The following is an 18,052-nucleotide window of genomic DNA, read 5'->3' as shown; positions in this document are numbered from 1 at the left end:
GGGATGATGAGGTTTGTGAAAGGAGATTGAGGATGGTGGATGAAACAAATGAACAGATAGAAAGGTAGATATCATGATGCATAGATTATAGTAGAAAGTCTAGATGAGCATAATGGATCTTTTCTAGAAAGATTTCTAGAAAGAGAGGGCAAAGCTTCTCGCACGAATGTCAGTGTGGATTTGGGAGGCTATATATACGGTGCTATACATATGGATCTTCGTGTTGGATGAATCTAGGTGTCTGTCAATGTTGTGTAATATTGGGACCCTACTCAAGATATGGTCCCTCGAGGACGCTCTGATGATACGATTCATCTTGTATCATCTCCATACCCACGGAAGGATAAGAGAAATGGAGTCTGAGTATGAATATGAGCAAGTAGCTGTTGATCAAACACAAATTACCGTATCTCTGTTCATAGTAAACTCTCACACCCTGGGTAGATACCTACTACCTAGTAGTTAATGAATAGAGTGTGAACATATGTACTGTAACACGAATACCTAGGTATAATTTCCACACACACGAAATTCTGTTGATTGGTTCCATGAGAAAAGACCAACGGCTGTGCCGTGTGAAACAGACGCATAAGCGAGTGAAATTTTTCAAATCATAGTAAACCAGTGGTTGTCAGAGTTTGGTTTGAGAGGTTGATTTGATCTCACCTACCTCGTAAGTGAAATTTCGATGTGATGGGGTTTTGAAATTTCGAGTTGGGCGCTTAGAGGGAAAAGAGTTGAGTCTGGGAGGTTATCAAGAGTAGACTTTTTGGTGGGGTCCTTTTCTTAGAGAGAGCGGTGATTTGAATGTGCAATTGGCGGTTGGTAGATATATTGGTTACTTTGTGTGAGAAAGTCATCGGTAGATTCTTTGATTTGATATTGATATTGATTGAGAAACATGTCCCTTTGACTTGGAAATATAATAATAATAAGTCAGTCATTTCTATACCTATTACAATTGTCTTCATCTTCATCTTCGTCTGCATCTTGTCTATTCATCCGTATAATACCCATATCTAGATACCAATGCCACTACTTACTTAGCTGGAATAATCACTTCCTAGTAAATTACCTTTAAATCTACTTGTATTTTTTATCTCCCAAATACCAAAGTATTTTAACTACTGTTTGAGATCTTTCTCGGATGTCCCTGAATTTGAATACTGAGTACTTTTTGACTTTCTTAACTTGGACCTTGGACCTTGGACCTTGGACCATTGCTTGCTTGACCTCCTTACCTCTTATTAGGTAGAGAAAAAAAGGGACCCAGCTTATCCATTTCATCCCACTCCACTAAAAAGCTTCCAATCAGCACCCGAGATCCCCCTCATTCAAAACCACTTACACCCGTGCTTTTGGCTACTTTACTTTCAACAACATCCATCACCCATCACCCACCAACTACCACTTATACTTGACTATTCGGAAAAGAAACATATTGTCAAAAGGATTCTTCTCTTCTCCATCTTTTCTTCCTTTATCATCTGAGGTTTAAAAGTCTTTCATCTCTCCTAGACTTCTTTCTCAACTCTGCGACAACTTCCTCCGAATTCAAAAGTCCAACGTGAAATCTTGGAAGAAAGAAACCTCATCCTTGTAGCGGGGCAATCTGAACCTCTTGGTCTGGAACACATATTGGGAAAGATTACAGTACAGGTACAGCATAACTCCTTTCCCAACTGTTTATATATTGGATGAATTGTCTACAATCTTCGTAGTCAATTTGCGCCTTTGTTAGAAGAAGTCTCGAGTTGTTCTGGAAGCTTTAAAATCTTTCAAGGTCGGTCGGTCTCCATGCGAGAAGGAGATGGTGATGTGAAAGCGGGACGCAAATGAGAGAGAACAAGAAATGCTGATTGTGTTTACTCGACCATACAGATAAACCACGATTCCCATTACCTTCTATCAACTTTCTTCGCTACTAGATCATCTCAGCTGGTTACATTCTGGCAATTACGACTTTGCTGGAGTTATATCAAAGCTGCGACAATCTGAAGATAACCTTTACCTTTACAACAGGACCGAGCACAAGCAGGTACAAGTGTTGAGAACACTTCACAACTTACTTTCGAGAAAGATCAATCAATCTTTTCAACCAGAAGCTTGTTGTCTTTGTACAAATTTAGCTTTCAACAGTAATTTATTCCAGAGACAGCTGAAAGAATATTGCAAGACAAGGTTCAAAAAAGGGTGAAGAGATCCATACTTTGCTTTGACATTGCTTGGAACATCCCCAACTAACGACAACAAAGAAAAGTTCCCGAGCTTCAACATTTCTATTTACAATAAAAATAGCATCCTTCAACTTCAGAACTTACAGTTTGTTCCTGTAATCATTCAGTAAAGCTGTCTATTAGTGTTTATATCTGGTAGACAAGTTTCCAGTTCTTCAATTCTGCAAGATACGATCTTCTTGCTTCATATACCCATTATTGCACCATGACAGCTCGTGCGCCCAATCCCGCCTCGGGATCTCGGAAGATCTCTTTCAATGTCAGCGAACAATATGATATCCAGGATGTTGTAGGAGAGGGAGCTTATGGTGTTGTCTGGTATGCTACCCCACTTTGTTACTCGTACAATCTCGAATGGAGGCAGAGGACAGGAACTTGCAGAAGATGGAGATGTGCTAATTCGATTTCTCTTTATAGTTCAGCTTTGCACAAGCCTTCGGGCCAAAAGGTCGCTATCAAGAAGATCACTCCATTCGATCATTCTATGTTCTGTTTGCGAACACTCCGTGAGATGAAGCTGCTTCGATACTTCAATCACGAAAACATCATCTCCATCCTCGATATCCAGAAGCCAAGGAACTATGAGTCCTTCACCGAAGTTTACCTTATTCAGGTATGTATATGAGCAGTATCAGGTGGAAATGGGACAATTTACTAATGCAATAGCAGGAACTCATGGAGACCGATATGCATCGTGTAATTCGCACCCAAGATTTATCTGACGACCACTGCCAATACTTCATCTACCAAACCCTCCGAGCCTTGAAAGCTATGCATTCCGCAAATGTTCTACACAGAGATTTGAAGCCATCTAATCTGTTACTCAATGCCAACTGTGATTTGAAGGTCTGCGATTTTGGTCTTGCAAGATCGGCTGCATCCCAAGAAGATAACTCTGGTTTCATGACAGAATATGTTGCGACCAGATGGTACCGTGCTCCGGAAATTATGTTGACATTCAAGGAATATACCAAGGCTATTGATGTCTGGTCTGTTGGATGTATTTTGGCCGAGATGTTGAGCGGAAAGCCCCTGTTCCCTGGAAAGGATTGTGAGTGACGTCTGTATAGAAGTGATGCTCTTTGCTAATAATTTATAGACCACCACCAACTCACACTTATTCTTGACGTTCTTGGTACTCCAACCATGGAAGATTACTACGGTATCAAATCTCGTCGTGCAAGAGAATATATCCGATCGTTGCCATTCAAGAAGAAGGTTCCTTTCAAGACCATGTTCCCAAAGACCTCAGATCTCGCTTTGGACCTTCTCGAGAAACTTCTCGCTTTCAACCCAGTCAAGAGAATCACCGTTGAGGAAGCACTGAAGCACCCATACCTTGAGCCATACCACGATCCCGAAGATGAGCCAACCGCCAACCCCATCCCAGAAGAATTCTTTGATTTCGACAAAAACAAGGACAATCTTACCAAGGAACAACTCAAAAAACTGATTTATGAAGAGATCATGAGATAGACTTTGCCTTTAATTTCGTTCTTAATTGCTTCGGATATCCTTCAACGCATTATTTGGAAATTTAAATCTTGAACTATTGATTAATTTAGTCCTAGAAAGAAGGAAGGTACTTGTGGTATGAAATTTCAAACATTTGAAACTGTACTTGCAACTTTCTGTTCTGGGCCGTATTTATCTCGCTTCACTTGGTGACGCAATCTTCACTCGATTTGTGTAGTCTCAAAAGTGAGTCTTTAAATAACCGAATCTTACGAAGATGGTATAAGAATATATGGCTATCAAACTTGCTTTTTGAGTTGGATAGCCTGAGAGTGGGATGACGGGAAGTGGGAGACTCGAAGAGCATTTTCTTTTCATAATTTACAGGATGGGATTCAGATGGGGGTTTGGGAATTAGTCAGAGGTGGGATATCATTTGAGATGATTTTTTTGAAAGTGAGATGATGATGGGATAGGGATGGGGATGGAGGATGGAATGCAAATTATGATGGCATGAAATCATGTTACGTACAGCTTCTTCTTTTTTATGTTTCTTTTCATTTGCTAGGGTTCTTTTTTATTTCATAAAGATTCATACATGATATGATATGATATAATATGATGTTTACGTGTGTTTGTGGTAACTTGGGTTTGGATGTGAATGGTATTGGTATTGATGCCGCTACGCTTTTCTTTGCTTTTATGATGTTCTAGAGAGATTGAATGGGGGTTTGATCTCTATTGCGTGAAGTATGGTGTATCTCTTCTCGTGCATTATCCAGTAATAGCGGATACAAATTGCTCTCTCCTGGACGCTCTATTTTTGTCCCTATTGATCGGGATCTGTGAGCTTTGAGCCATGGCGCTCTCTCTCTCTCTCTCTATCTCTCTCTCTCTCTCAGCTTGAATTCGTCGGCAGAATAGATCGTCGTATGATGTCTACGCGAGGGGTATAGAAACGACGAGGTGCGGATGGATGGATGGATGGATGGATGGATGGATGGATATGATGCTTCCACATCGATGTCAGAATTGCTACCATCGACCGAACTTCCCAACTGATCCCAAACATCTCCATCAACATAGCTTCCCATCCATCCGTACAATCCCCTTCACTCCACAATCATCCCCCACCCCTCCCCTTCTCAATACTCTCCCTCAGTCTCCCCTCCCATCCCTCTCTCCACGCCCGATCCAATCCCTCCACCCGTCCCCCAAGCACAATACACGTATGCGCCTCTAACCTCACCATCCCCCTATGTACTCTTGTTCCCCGCTGCAACAGTATCTTACAGCCAATATTCATTTTCGGAGGAAATCCTATTTTGTCCTGCAGAGGAGAAGAAGTCGGGAGAGCACTCGTGAATGCGTAGATAGTTGCGCCGGTAAGGTCTTGAAGGTGGAGTTTGAAAGGGCCGGGGGAGTGGGATGGGTTTGATTTATGCTGATTTTGGGTTTGATTTTGATGAGGATGTTGCGTCGATGCTGACGATCCGAGATCGAGCGCTGAGGAAGAGGAGGAAGATTCGTCTGCAACGCGAATGATTGAGCGGCCTTGTGTGCGTTCGCCGAGTCGCTCGGCTTCTAGATCGAGCAGGAGATCGCTTTTCGAGCGGCTGAGGTCTTCGATGTCGAGGACTTGGACGGGGATGTCGTTTTCGAGGAGGGATTCTTTTATGAGGGGGGAAGAGAGGGAGGGGGGGAGGGAATGGGTTTCTGGAGAGAGGAAGTTGGGGGTTGTGAGGGAGGTGGAGAGGAGACGGTGACGGGTTGTGGCGAGGAGGGAGGGGAGGGAGGGGAGTGAGGAGAGGTGCGTGGTGGAGGGGGTGAGGATGGAGTGTAGGAAGGTGGGGCTTGGGAGGGGGAGATGCGAGGTCGAGAGAGAGTGGAGAAGTTGTTTGTGCAGGGTTGAGGGGATGGGGGTGGGGGTGGTCATCTTTTTGTTCTGTGGTTTTTGGAGATGGGAGTGAGGAGTGAGATGAGATGAGGAGGAGAAGGAAGTGGTTGTTGAGTTATTAGAAATTAACGAACGAACTGTGTTTCTAGAGGATAGCTAGAAATTAGTCATGATGAATTGCGCACTAGACATAACATGTCGTCTCGTAATAGCTTTATTGGGGTCACATAGCATGAGAAGAGAAATAAGAGGAGAGGTAATACCTGAATGCATGTAAGCTCTTACAATGGTTTGCGAAATGATACAGTAGGTAGCCTTGTTCATGTTTTACATTCCATCAGCCTTGCAGCCTACCAAAAGCTTGGGCCATCAAAGAACGACATCTGTCAGCCGCGCCCCGGTGAGTCGCATTTGGCATAGAGATTAGTTGAAGAGTAGAGCCAGATTTGAGACAAATATTCTTCCTAGGTAGAGTCGGGGGTGTCACTAGTAGCAAAAATTCCCCCGTATGTGAAGACCGAGATTCAACAATTTTCCATCTAGTGGCTCACCGGGTGAGCTCCCTATGAATTTGTAGCTATAGATGTCTTCCCGAAATTAGCAACTTGTAGTTCGATCAGATATTGAAAATGGCACAATTTTGGCTATAATTTTTTTTTACGATACAGATACACAATGGATGTTGACTCAATGATGCTTCATATAGTCAAAAATATATAGAAAGCATATTAACTCACGTTCATCCAGACTCTCATTTGCTGAATTGCTTCGAATTGCCTTGAATACATACATACATACATACTGATTTTGCTAATCTCTAATCACTGGCTGCAACGAATGATCTATTCCCTCCAAATTCATTCACAACACCATCGACCCACTACTTATTACCAATCCCTCACATTTAAAACATCCCCAACAAGTCCTCATTCGTTTTCTTCGCACCACCCTGCTGTAACTGCGTTTGCGCACTAGGGGGTTGACTAGTACCACTCAAGTCTAGCCCTGCAAAACCATTCATCATATCATTCCCCATTCCGCCCATTCCCATGCCGCCAGCAGCTGGGGCAGGAGCAGGAGCATCAAATAAGCCCATCATATCTGCCATACTACCACCAGCATTGACACCCGCGGCTGGACTATTTACTCTTTGAGGCGTGCCTGCCAATCCTTCCAATCCACTTGTTCCAGCACTGGGAGGTGCATCTGCACTTGCTGGAGCTGCACCATCAAAATCAATATCGAGGAGATTCTCGGCGTTATTTTGAGCAGGAGCACCATTTCCGGCTGCAGCGACAGCGGCTGCAATTGGGTTCTCGACGGCATTTTGACGTTGTTCCTGAATAGCAGCGTGTTGGATAGCATCAGCGCCGTAGCGACCTTGGCCAACAAATGTCTCAGGAGGTTTATGGTATACAGAAGCGAGAGTGCTGAGTTCTGTCAACAGTTGATCGAGGAGTGCTGGGGGAAGGGATGTCATGGTTGTGGTAATAGGTGGTTTATCGGAAAGGATGATGTTCTAGATTTGTTGTTAGTGATATGATCTTGATTGGGGAATAGGACAGTCATAAATACCTTTGCTATCGAAAGATCACCTGATAACAAACGCCAATATACATAAGCTCTGTCTCTGATATCAGGGTTATCATTTTCGGCGGTCGATACTTGTAAGACTTTTTGAACAAGGCCCTGATTGTTATCTGGCTTCTTCAAAAACAACTTAACAACAGCTGTCAATATTTGAAGTTGAGTCTGGGTGAATTCTTCCATGAAACCTTCAACAAATCCTGCAAGGATTTCATCTGCATTGCTGATCTTCTCGGCATACTCGCCAACGATCCAAATTAAAGCTCCTCGCGCGTTTGGCTCATCTAATTCGTCGATGTATTTGCACAAGGTTGGAATAATACCCTCGTATCCTGGGTATTTTCTAAAAATATCTTTGATAACGACAATGGCCTCCTGGACAACATAGTTGACCTTTGTAGCAATCAAGTCAAGTAACGTGTTGACACACTTTTCGCTTGCGCTCTCAATTTTGATGGCTGCTTGACCAATAGCCTTGACGGCTCTTCGAACAAAATCCATGTCAACTTCAAGAGCATATTCTTTGAGCTCCGATAACAACTGATCAACATTCTTGTCGTTCGCTATCCGTACCATAATCTCCAACTTCTGAAGTTTTACATAAGGCGGATCGTTGTATTTGCAGAAGAAGACTCTCAACTCCTTACTGAGAATGTCTGGCTTCGCTTGCAAGAGAAGATCTATGTTTCTCAAGGCAACATATTGGACTTCGGGTGCGGAAGCAACAAGAGTTACTACAATCTGTTAGCTCAATCCTCCCTCAAGGTTCACCATAGTCCGGACTGCAGTCCAACCAGAAGCTTTCCATGTCTGGATTCAAACGTTTCAAATGCTTTGGAGCACAGAATTGCCTTGGTAAATCATGGTTCTGAATACCGAGAACTTTTATCACATCCGCCAGTCCAGACTAGGACACCTTGTTCTCCTTTGGCATATGTATTTCACTTACCAAGAGGTGGAGCCATCTTTTTCAGATATTGCTTTCCTAAATCCGCGTTTACATTCTTCATGTGGAGGAAAACAACCTTGACAGCAGCCAAGACAACACTTGGGTTGACATGTTGAAATTGAGGAGATACTCTTTCACAAATATGTTCCGACTCCTTGATATCCGTAGCCTTATAATCTGCCAGAGTAGACAAAATAGTAACTCTTCCCCATTCCGTACATTCGTTCAAAGCCATGAGCATCTTCTTCAAAGTCGCAGATGTGATCCGTAAAGCCTTTGTCTCTGGCGCAGTCTCATTGATTTCCACGAGCGCCGTTACAGAATTGGCCACAACCATAGGGTTAGGATCTCCGATCAATTCTTGCAAAGTTTCTAAAAAGCCGTTCTCGAGACACATCGTAGGATTGAGGTCGAACAATTTCGCAACACAGATTGCTGCAGTTTTTCTTACGTATGGCGATTCATCCCTTAACGTTTTCCGCAGGGGTTCCTCCATATAATCTACCATCTTGTCTACTCGAATACAACCCATTGTCCGAATCGCAAGAGCTCGCACCAGAGGGTTTGGATCTTCGGAATCCTGTACGAAAGTATTGACCGCTAGAATACAAAGGTCGGGATGCGATTTGGCATAATTCCTAATGGTGAACATTAGCAACATCATTCATCCAGATCCCAGTAGATAGTCTCGACAAACATTAAATACAAATACACCAGCTTCTTCTGGTCTAAATCTGCTGTAGCAATATTCTTCAAAACATCTGGAAACAGCGCAGACACATCTTTGCCCAGGGTCATGGACATGATGGTCTTTTGAATTGCTTCTTTGCGCTCGTAAGCATATTGAGATACCAAACCAGCTCTCAACTCGTATGTTTCTCCCTTCTTGGGTGGTGCGAAGGCACCTTTAATCCTATTCACCGCCATCGCTCACACAGATGGCGACCTTGAGGGTGCCCCTCATACGCCGATGGCTAAGTTGTCGATTGACGGTAAGGCCACGGTTCGTGGAAGGGGTTGATTAATGTGAGCTTTGAAATTTCCAGAAGGGAGTCCGCGAGCGTTCCGTGTAGTAAGGGAGAATCGTGAGATTCGTGGATTGTGTTGTAATTGAAGTATAGGGTCAAAGTGGTGGGCAGATTGTTGATACCAGATAGCTTCAGCCTGGTGCGCTTTGTACAGGACTCGCTAGATCTTGAAAGAACAGGGGACCAGCAATCATGCTTCCGGATATGAATCCCCTGTCAAATAAAGTCAAATGAAACAAATTGTTGGATAAACTCCTGGAAGACTTATTAATATGGTAACATTCATTAATCCCCCTTTTTATTTTGATTGAGTTGCGAAACTAATGATGGCTTTCTCCAAGGCAAATTTACCCAATCTTCGAAGACTTTTTGTTGAAGCAAGAACAGATGCTGAAGAGAGCACGTATTCAAGGAATGCTGTATGTTTTCTTCAAGATTGAAAGTCTATCACTCTCAGCTTATGAATTATAGTTCTACAACATAGTCTTATTCATATCATCTATTGCAGTATTCAGTGTTGTTGCACAGCGTATCAGCAAAGTTCAGACCTGATTACTAGCGATGGAAGGCTCTATCTAGACAACTGGAAAGAGACGTCAACAATTTGCTGTACGAAATTTGTCATTATCTTGGCTTTCTAGCGGCTTGAATAATATGCCTGGACCTCGTAGGATTGAGCGTGCAGGACTCTAGAATTTGTGACTGAAGAACTCAGTGCCACATGAGTCTAAACAAATGCTTTGGAAGACACTGTTCCTGATCTTCATAGGGCCGGGGTGTAGAGAAGCATCGCGATCGCAAACGCAGTGATTTCTCTTGCTCTACGAAAGTGCCAATATGAAATACCACCCACATGGCCCATTGAATAAGGGCTCAATCACAAACAGAATTTCTCCCTCCCAGTGACTCCTTGGTATATCATGACTCTTCTTCCCCGTGCTCCATTGTCCCCGTAAGCCCCGTTCCTCTCCCCGTCCGATTGCATCACCACCCCGGAAGCTGTAGTATAGTTCCATTCTGCGCCAGAACTCCGATTCCTTCTCCCTCTCAAGCCGTCGTCCCATCCACAACCTCTCCATTGGTGTTCTTTCCTGGCGCAACCGCCTCCTTACCATCCTCTTTCTGCATCTCCCATTGTTCCGGTGTGTAGCACTTGGGAGTCCAGGCATGGATGGCCGCAATCTCCGTCTTCAGCGCTCCATTCACCAACCTGTGCCTTGCCAATGTAGTCTTCTTCTCGAATTGCGGCGAAACAATCACGGCAGAGAATGCCTGCCCACAACCTCCTATAGACCAGAATCAATCAGCATGGCGGGGATACTGCGGGGCAGTTGAAGGTATCCGTACCTGACATATCTTCAATTTCGACATGACTTGCATTTAGTAAATCTGTGATCTTGAGCTTGAGAGCTTCAGCAGACATGCCTGAAGCTTCTGCCATTGTATCTGTAGTAATATAATACCGGTATATGTCAAACACTGTGTTAGAACTTTTTCGAAATTATTATTATGCGAAATCGGGGATTGTGATTGTGATGATGCGAGAATGTCGCCGCTTTAATATACGTCACTCTTTGGAAGAAAGTCATCCGCATGTGGGATGTTGACAAATTAAACTCAATATGAACGTGATGTTCTCAAGAATAGTTTCCAAGAACATTGCAATATCGAAAAGAACTATGTCTACAACCTCATCTCCATTTACTCAAGCCGTTGTTGCGGCTATGAGAAAGTTGTAAGTTATGGTCAATCAATATCTCCCAAAAAGTCCATTTCTCATGTTGCATTGCAGATATCCAGAAAAGCTCGCGGACAGTAGTTTTGATAACACAGGGCGTGAGTATCATTACATATCTCTGAGAATCTTTCACTCATAATATTCAAGTTCTGTTGGAGGCACCACATCGTGAAAATCATCTTAAAGATTCAGTTCTTCTGACTGTTGATCTCACAAAGGGGGTTGCAGATGAAGCTATCCGCAGGAAAGATTCAATCATTGTCACATATCGTAAGTATATTTGGTGTCCATTAGGCCGAAGGTATCATGTTTCTAATCATTTTTAAGACCCTATCATATTTCGTGGCTTGAAAGCAGTCACCCTTGCCAACTCCCAACAAAGTTCTCTGCTCCGTCTTGCCCAAGAGGGAATCAGTGTTTACAGTCCTCATACAGCTGTAGATGCTGCGCCTGAAGGCCTCAATGATTGGCTTGCCGATATAGTCACCAATCGACCCTTGAAAAAGAATCAAGTGTATGCTCAATTTCTAATGCCAACCCTACTCGTGAAATGAGAGACTGATATAAAATAGTATCGGTACCGAATCCATTGATCACGAACGCTCGATTATTAATTCCATCAAGGATATACCCGATGGGTTCGAAGGTGCCGGATATGGCCGAATCGTTCGATTCACGCAACCTCAGAAGCTAGGAGATCTTGTTGCACGGATGCAATCTTCACTCCAAATTGGAGATCGTATGTCCGGACTTTCCGTTGCGGTTCCACAATCCATTCCTAGAGGAGAAAAGTCATCTATTGAAATTTCTTCCATTGGCATTTGCGCCGGATCAGGAGGATCCATGCTTAACGGCTTGGACGTTGACTTATTATTCACTGGCGAATTGAGCCACCACGAAGCCTTGGCAGCCGTTGAGCAGGGTAAATGTGTTGTCACTGCATTCCATAGCAACACTGAAAGAGCCTATCTAAAGGACCGAATGCAGTCTGCATTGGCGCAGGCAATGGAGGGAAAAGCGGATATCGCGGTAAGTGAGGTTGATAGGGATCCCTTTGATATAATTCACAAGGATGAGGTGAACTGGTAGGATAGTGGGTGTCCTTGCAAGTTCATACGAATAATTGTCTGCTTGTGTTCCTGATAAACAATAATAGTTCGTATGCTGTCGTGCTATCAATGTCAGTACGGTTTCGTTATACTCTCAAAATGTTGCCGTTATGCTGTCGTGCTGTCGTTGCTGTGCTGTGATGATACTATCGCTGTCATGATGATCTCTTTGCTCTTATGTTAACCCAGCTCTTCTCATTTGGAGGCTCGCCCCTCAAGGCTGCCTCCCCGTCTTCTATACAGTCCTGCACGTCGCTTCCCCCTACACCTCTCTCTTTCCATCTTCTCAACAACGCTGAGATTTTTTCCCATTCCAATCTAGCTTCGTCTTCATTACCCTTCGCTACCAATGATCTCAGCTTCTCAGGTATCTCCAGTACTTGAAGCACAAGCTTCTTCATGTTCTGTTTCTTCTGAAATGTCACCCTTTCCTCTACCCCCATCTCCATGAGTTTCCTTTGTGATTCCGGAATGCCTTCTTTCAACTCAACCTTGATCTTTTCAGCCCTTTCGTAGATACTCGCGATAGCCGGATCGAGCGTACTGGCCATTGGATTTAATGGATCCATGTTTGTCCTCATCTTCCTGATTGTCTCTGTTGCCGCAATTAACTTGCTGTAATTATCATATACCAGTGCCTTTTTCTCCGCGTCTAGAGCCCTTATATCGGTCAAAACTCCATTGTAGGTCCGTAATAGCTCTCCCAGTGTTTGCTTTTCCAGAACCTCCCTCACATATTTCTCCCCATCGAATCCATCCTTGTCCATTTCGCATTCTTGTACCTCACTATCAAAGTGTATTGAGGAAACTTCGGATGCCGCATCGTCAGTAGGAGCGTCTTGTCCCTTTCTGAGGTTGTAATATTCTCGCAAAGCGGCACGGTTGCGTCGAGGTATCGCGACTGAGGATCCTCGATTCGGAGATGGTTCAGATGAACGGGAATGGTCTAGACTCGGTCGTGTTGAGGAAGTAGGTGTGGTGAGTAAAGGAACGCGACGCCCATTAACGGAGCTTTCTCGAGGTTGAGCAATTGTAGACATAATGCGCGGGGTCAATAGTTCGCATCAAGAAGTGTATAAGGCTTTTTGGTAAAACAATTGTTCTTGGTTGAATAAGGAGACGGAATGAGGTTGTGGCTCGAGCGTAAGGCTGAGCTGCCAAAGTACAGTTCGCTCTCATGAGCCGCAGCCGTCGTCCAATGATATAATCACGTCGAAACGATACGGTACAATCCTAGATCCCGAGACAAGCGATAACAAGCTTTTGGTGTGACCTTCGTATCCTTGCTTGATGTTCTTATCGAAATTGCTTGCGATCCATGGAAACCTCTAACTTGTTTATTTACGCGTGCGGAGGACTGTAGACACAAAATAAAATGGGCCATCTCTCGAAATTGTACAAACCTGATTACTCAGTGCTCGTGTGTATACGAATCGGGAATGCATTAGCAACCTAGGTACCCTTAGACTTCGCAACTTCCTCTCAATGTAGATCTCGCGTGTAATATGAATGCGTAGACATGTCACTCTCAGCTCTATACGAGTGAGATCTTCGATAGAATGTTCCTTTCTCCCCGGACTAGATTGTCCTTATCCCTGAAATGGATTTCAAAGCACATCTCTAAAGGGATGGTTCCCCGATGAGCCCTTAGCTATGAGTGGCTAGGTACCAGGTAGTCCCATCTCCATTCTTTGGATGACAGCCCCTAAGATCTTCATAACGTCTTTATCCCAGTTTCCAGTTTCCCCCGCCGGTTGCTAGCCCACCGATTAAATGCTCATTTCCGAATATCAAGTATATGGCAAGCCTTTGCAGACTTGCAACAATGTAATTAATATAGTTTTCGGCGCCAAAACACCTGTTGGTCGATAAGCCACCGAGGTAACGAAGAAGAGTACCGTCGCACGCTCACTTGAGTTCTATATATACGAGATGGCTTCCCTTCTTCCAAAAAAAATTGTGCCGTTTGCTCCATTGCAAATTGCCTCCTTTCTGAAAATTAAGATGATTGCAATCAAGGCCGTTGTGATTGCTGCTTGTGCAGTTCAAGCTGCCTACGCTTTGCCCACCAATGATTCCCTACCCGTCGTTGATCTTGACTACGCACTTCACCGGGCTACGATAAACGTAGGCAGTCTCAAATCAATCACGTTCTGGAGTGGATGCTAAATACATTTACAGGAGACAGGACAGTACTACAACTTCTCGAATATTCGATATGCAGCCCCGCCTATAGGAAATCTTCGATTTGCCGCTCCGATCGAACCGACTGAAGTAGACCGAACTATCAATGATGGCCAGCAGGGTGCTATCTGTGCGCAGGGAACACCTTATTGGGAAGAAGTTGCTTCGTACTATTTTCAAGGTGCTAATACAGCTACCTTGGAATTTGTCGAGGCAGAAGTAGAGGCAGTCGAGAAGAATCTTACCATCTCGGGACTCTCCGCGCCAGCACCATTGACTTCAGAGGACTGCTTGTTCCTCGATGTCATTGTCCCAAGGTCTATCTACGATTCTTGCGGTGAAAGTAACGCCCCCGTTATTGTTTGGATATATGGAGGTGGTTATGTCGCCGGATCAAAATTTGGTTCAGGGAACCCGGCCACGTTGATTTCGAGGAGTCAAGAGAATGGGGATGAAGGTGTAATTTATGTTGCTCTAAACTACAGACTTGGTCTCTTTGTAAGTTCATTCTCATTGAGTTTGAGGAAATTAACTGATTAGATATAGGGATGGCTTTCCGGTCCCACATTTGAGGAAAGCGGAGCGGCAAATGCTGCTCTTCTTGATCAAAGATTGGCTTTGGAATGGATACAAAAGTATATTTACCTCTTTGGTGGAGATGCGGATCGAGTAACAGTTATCGGCGAATCGGCCGGGGCTGGGTCGATCATGCATCAGATTACAGCATATGGTGGCAGCAATGGCAATGCACCTTTCTCTCAGGCTATTCTACAAAGTCCTGGCTATCCTCCCGTTTACTCAGATGCCCAACAAGAGGCAACTTTCCAAAACGTCATCACTCAAGCACAAGAACTTATTGGTCCTAACATTACCTCCGTATCGGATTTGAGAAATCTTGACTTCGCCACGCTGGCCGGGCTTAATACTATCATTACTGCGCGATCGGCTCCTTATGGTACTTTTACTTTCGGACCGGCAGTTGACGGTACCTTTGTACCTGAGTTACCAGCCAAATTACTTCTTGAGGGCAAATTCGATACGAACGTCAAGATCATGACAGGACACAATTCTAATGAAGGTGCATTCTTCATATCTCCCTTCTTCTCTACAGACGCCGATATCGCTACCGATCTTACAACAACTTTGCCCACCATATCCAATTCCACACTTGCCTACGTGACAGGAACCCTTTACCCACCAGTTTACAATGGTTCTTATCCATACACGAGTGTTTGGGAACGAGCATCCCTGATCACAGCCGAAATTGTTTTCACGTGCAATACTCGCTACCTGAACACCGCGTTCCTTAACGAAACACACTCCTACTACTTTACCGTTCCACCGGGACTTCACGGCGAAGATATTGCATACACTTTTTTCAATGGTGATACTACTACCTCAAATGATGGACTGCCAGTAAACGCTACCGTAGCAGCTGATTTACAAAGATACATCATGAACTTCGCCATGACAGGTAATCCCAATGGGGTTGGAGTACCATTCTTCCCAGAATACCAAAGCAACGCCACGACACTCGTTCTTGGAACTACTGGCTTGGGAAGTGTGCAAACTGATTCTACTGCAAACAACAGATGTGCATGGTGGCAACAAGCGTTGTACGAATAGTTTAGACGTGGATGCAGATTGATGCGATATATTAATATTCACGTGTAAAAATACTGTTTGTTGTTTGTTTTAATGTTTAAGTTTAGTTTATATACATGTATAATACACGTTCTTGAGTACATTGTTTGCCCGTTTATTGGCTCGTGACTAGTACTCTAGCTTGTGCTGATCCATATTTCCCAAAGAGGAAGTGGCTACCTCAAATCAGGTCAGTGTATTCAATAGTCCGGAGCACAAGCTCAACAGCGTTAACCTCTTGGTTTTGGACATTATGCTATTACCGACTTTATTGAAACAAAAATGCTAAACGTTTGGAAAAAAACTGTCAGACACACTCGATCAATAAACTCATAGCGGAATCATCACAGACGAGATGCTCCCCCAGATGGTAGATTTGTCTAAGTATTTTATTCCATACATGAACCTAACATTTCCACCAATAAAATCCATTCGATAGATCGTGTAACATGTTCTTACGTGAAAAGTCCTAGATTTCTCAATTCTCAGCCCCTTTCCTAACAACATAAAGCTTCCATATACTCTCTAGTAAGCGCGAGCCCACTACATAGAGGACGAACTAGATTGATCCTTAGTTCTATCCTACCAACGCTTATATGCATTCAAATTCAGGTTCTAATAGACTGACTGTTATGTTAGACTTTGCAATTGTGAGTTTACAGGTTCAAAGCCACATATTGTGGCGCGTTTTCTGTGACACGATGATGGTCGCCTCCGCATGCATGCATGACATGATTTATAATCCACACCTTCATTAGATGGCTCACAGAAATCATCGATAAGTCCAGCATCATGATTCAAGACTTTAACTGGAATCTCTCAGGGCTTAATAAACGAGAATTCACTGCCTACGCAAACCTTCTTGCACTCCGAAATGATGGACAAGTCGAGCCAGTCTCCTTGGGCACTGAGCTGTCTGACAAGAATGAGTCTACTACCAACAGCGATGCGATTAGTATAGACACAAGCTATTATGACCAGATCTCAGATTCAGGATATCATCAATTGAGAACAAAGTTCCTGGATTGCCTAGCGGAATTGACTGCTAATAGAAAAGGCGGCAAATATGTTGCATGTTCTAGTATGATGGAAGGCGAGGAGAATGTGACGCTTTAGATCACCCGAAATGGAGGCTTTCAGATTGTGGACAATATTTTCTTCAAGAAGCTAAGCAAGCGGCTGAGCTGCTTGTTCCACGGAAAAGGTAGCTGTTCGGTAATTAAACTTTGATCTAACTTTCTGTCAAGACTTGCCCAATCGAATAGTCGAGGAGGTACTTTGGAATGAAATGTTGGCGTATTATGAAGACCGTCTCGAAGACACTTATATTCCGAACCTGAGGTTGAGCCTCAAGAATTGCAACACCGTATTCAACGATGACAATAACGATAAGTTCGCTAGAGCACGTAACGAACTCTCGGTCCTTCAAAATCAGACCTTTGCTACGCTAGAGGCGGGTCAGAGGTTGATCGACAGACATGGCACGCTTGTCACAAAAGCATATGAATTACGAAAAAGCAAGGTCGTCGAGGAGTTTCTCCAAACATCTCCGAAATCTACGAAACAAACTAGAAAACTGTGGATTGATATGTTTTTCTCGGGAGGCTTCGAGTCATATTTGAGAAATTCGAAGAGGTTTCTCTTAAGCTCCCAAGTTTCAACAATGTTGCCATAATCCCAGTGACCGGTGATAGGATACCGCAAAAGGCGCTCAAGGGTGCACTCAAGCTAAGAGAGGCCTTGAATCTCCTTGGTCTCCCGACCGACACCTTGACAGTCGCAACTGTGATCAGGCCAAGCTGGACTGTTGCCAAGGCTGAGCGGGAGTACGGGAAGTTGCAAAATCAGGCACTTAACATACATGCTGAGATTAAATGGTTCTGTTTTTGAGTAAGAATAAGCGATTTTTGGATCAATAATTCGTCTATTTTGGTTGCAGCAAGTATAGCCGTTTCATGTGCTCGCACTTCCTCAAAGCATATGGCAGGATTAGTACAAGGGGTTGCCATGGACGACTATTCAAACGCTGGACAGTACCCGAGGCAACAGGACTAGCTTCTAGCCAGGCAGATAAGGTAGCTAAATTCAGTGGTACAAGTGCAAAAGGATATTGAGAAAGAATTGAAGTCGGACTTCGACAAAGCAATACGACTAGAAAAAACGTCTGTTGTTGGTGGAAGTAACATATTCAGTGACCGCAGGGCTGAAAGGTCTGGTAAGCACC

The 18,052-nt window shown here is 43.9% G+C and overlaps 8 protein-coding genes across 8 annotated transcripts; 4 read left to right on the top strand and 4 right to left on the bottom strand.

Moving 5' to 3' along the window:
- Positions 1-2,442: 2,442 nt before the first annotated feature.
- On the top strand, positions 2,443-3,713 carry EAF01_001247 (uncharacterized protein; the record flags this gene model as incomplete). The annotated part of the gene is made up of 4 exons (XM_038909497.1): positions 2,443-2,555; positions 2,655-2,850; positions 2,907-3,288; positions 3,337-3,713. 4 exons carry the CDS (start codon positions 2,443-2,445, stop codon positions 3,711-3,713), a joined length of 1,068 nt encoding a protein of 355 aa, XP_038774309.1.
- Positions 3,714-4,815: 1,102 nt separating this feature from the next.
- On the bottom strand, positions 4,816-5,628 carry EAF01_001246 (uncharacterized protein; the record flags this gene model as incomplete). Its single annotated transcript, XM_038909496.1, has 1 exon — positions 4,816-5,628. One exon carries the CDS (start codon positions 5,626-5,628, stop codon positions 4,816-4,818), a length of 813 nt encoding a protein of 270 aa, XP_038774308.1.
- Positions 5,629-6,346: 718 nt separating this feature from the next.
- On the bottom strand, positions 6,347-9,261 carry EAF01_001245 (uncharacterized protein). Its single transcript, XM_038909495.1, has 4 exons — positions 8,823-9,261; positions 8,126-8,763; positions 7,165-7,910; positions 6,347-7,108 (listed from the first exon to the last, which is right to left on the bottom strand). The coding sequence occupies exons 1-4, from the start codon at positions 9,050-9,052 to the stop codon at positions 6,494-6,496; spliced, it is 2,229 nt and encodes a 742-aa protein (XP_038774307.1). The 5' UTR covers positions 9,053-9,261; the 3' UTR covers positions 6,347-6,493.
- A 939-nt stretch (positions 9,262-10,200) lies between these two features.
- Positions 10,201-10,594, bottom strand: EAF01_001244 (uncharacterized protein; the record flags this gene model as incomplete). Its single annotated transcript, XM_038909494.1, has 2 exons — positions 10,201-10,439; positions 10,501-10,594. 2 exons carry the CDS (start codon positions 10,592-10,594, stop codon positions 10,201-10,203), a joined length of 333 nt encoding a protein of 110 aa, XP_038774306.1.
- Positions 10,595-10,832: 238 nt separating this feature from the next.
- EAF01_001243 (uncharacterized protein) lies at positions 10,833-11,980 on the top strand (the record flags this gene model as incomplete). Its single annotated transcript, XM_038909493.1, has 5 exons — positions 10,833-10,888; positions 10,946-10,989; positions 11,039-11,161; positions 11,219-11,405; positions 11,464-11,980. The coding sequence occupies 5 exons, from the start codon at positions 10,833-10,835 to the stop codon at positions 11,978-11,980; spliced, it is 927 nt and encodes a 308-aa protein (XP_038774305.1).
- A 175-nt stretch (positions 11,981-12,155) lies between these two features.
- EAF01_001242 (uncharacterized protein) lies at positions 12,156-13,040 on the bottom strand (the record flags this gene model as incomplete). The annotated part of the gene is made up of 1 exon (XM_038909492.1): positions 12,156-13,040. One exon carries the CDS (start codon positions 13,038-13,040, stop codon positions 12,156-12,158), a length of 885 nt encoding a protein of 294 aa, XP_038774304.1.
- Positions 13,041-14,004: 964 nt separating this feature from the next.
- EAF01_001241 (uncharacterized protein) lies at positions 14,005-15,810 on the top strand (the record flags this gene model as incomplete). The annotated part of the gene is made up of 3 exons (XM_038909491.1): positions 14,005-14,127; positions 14,182-14,682; positions 14,731-15,810. 3 exons carry the CDS (start codon positions 14,005-14,007, stop codon positions 15,808-15,810), a joined length of 1,704 nt encoding a protein of 567 aa, XP_038774303.1.
- Positions 15,811-16,620: 810 nt separating this feature from the next.
- Positions 16,621-17,718, top strand: EAF01_001240 (uncharacterized protein; the record flags this gene model as incomplete). Its single annotated transcript, XM_038909490.1, has 3 exons — positions 16,621-16,909; positions 17,076-17,463; positions 17,523-17,718. The coding sequence occupies 3 exons, from the start codon at positions 16,621-16,623 to the stop codon at positions 17,716-17,718; spliced, it is 873 nt and encodes a 290-aa protein (XP_038774302.1).
- Positions 17,719-18,052: the final 334 nt, after the last annotated feature.

The sequence above is a fragment of the Botrytis porri genome, assembly GCF_014898465.1.
Source record: "Botrytis porri strain MUCL 3234 chromosome Unknown BPOR_002, whole genome shotgun sequence".
In the NCBI taxonomy this organism is placed as follows: Eukaryota; Fungi; Ascomycota; class Leotiomycetes; order Helotiales; family Sclerotiniaceae; genus Botrytis; species Botrytis porri.
Note: the sequence above shows the minus strand (reverse complement) of the source record. Positions and strands in the feature narration are given on the sequence as shown.

Bases quoted from the DNA above. Each gene is read 5' to 3' on its own strand.
- EAF01_001245 (XM_038909495.1), bottom strand. From the start codon at position 9,052: ATGGCGGTGAATAGGATTAAAGGTGCCTTCGCACCACCCAAGAAGGGA. The intron at 7,911-8,125 runs GTAAGTGAAATA...AACAGATTGTAG, and splicing joins AAAGATGGCTCCACCTCTTG to TAACTCTTGTTGCTTCCGCA. The intron at 7,109-7,164 runs GTATTTATGACT...CAACAAATCTAG, and splicing joins GTGATCTTTCGATAGCAAAG to AACATCATCCTTTCCGATAA.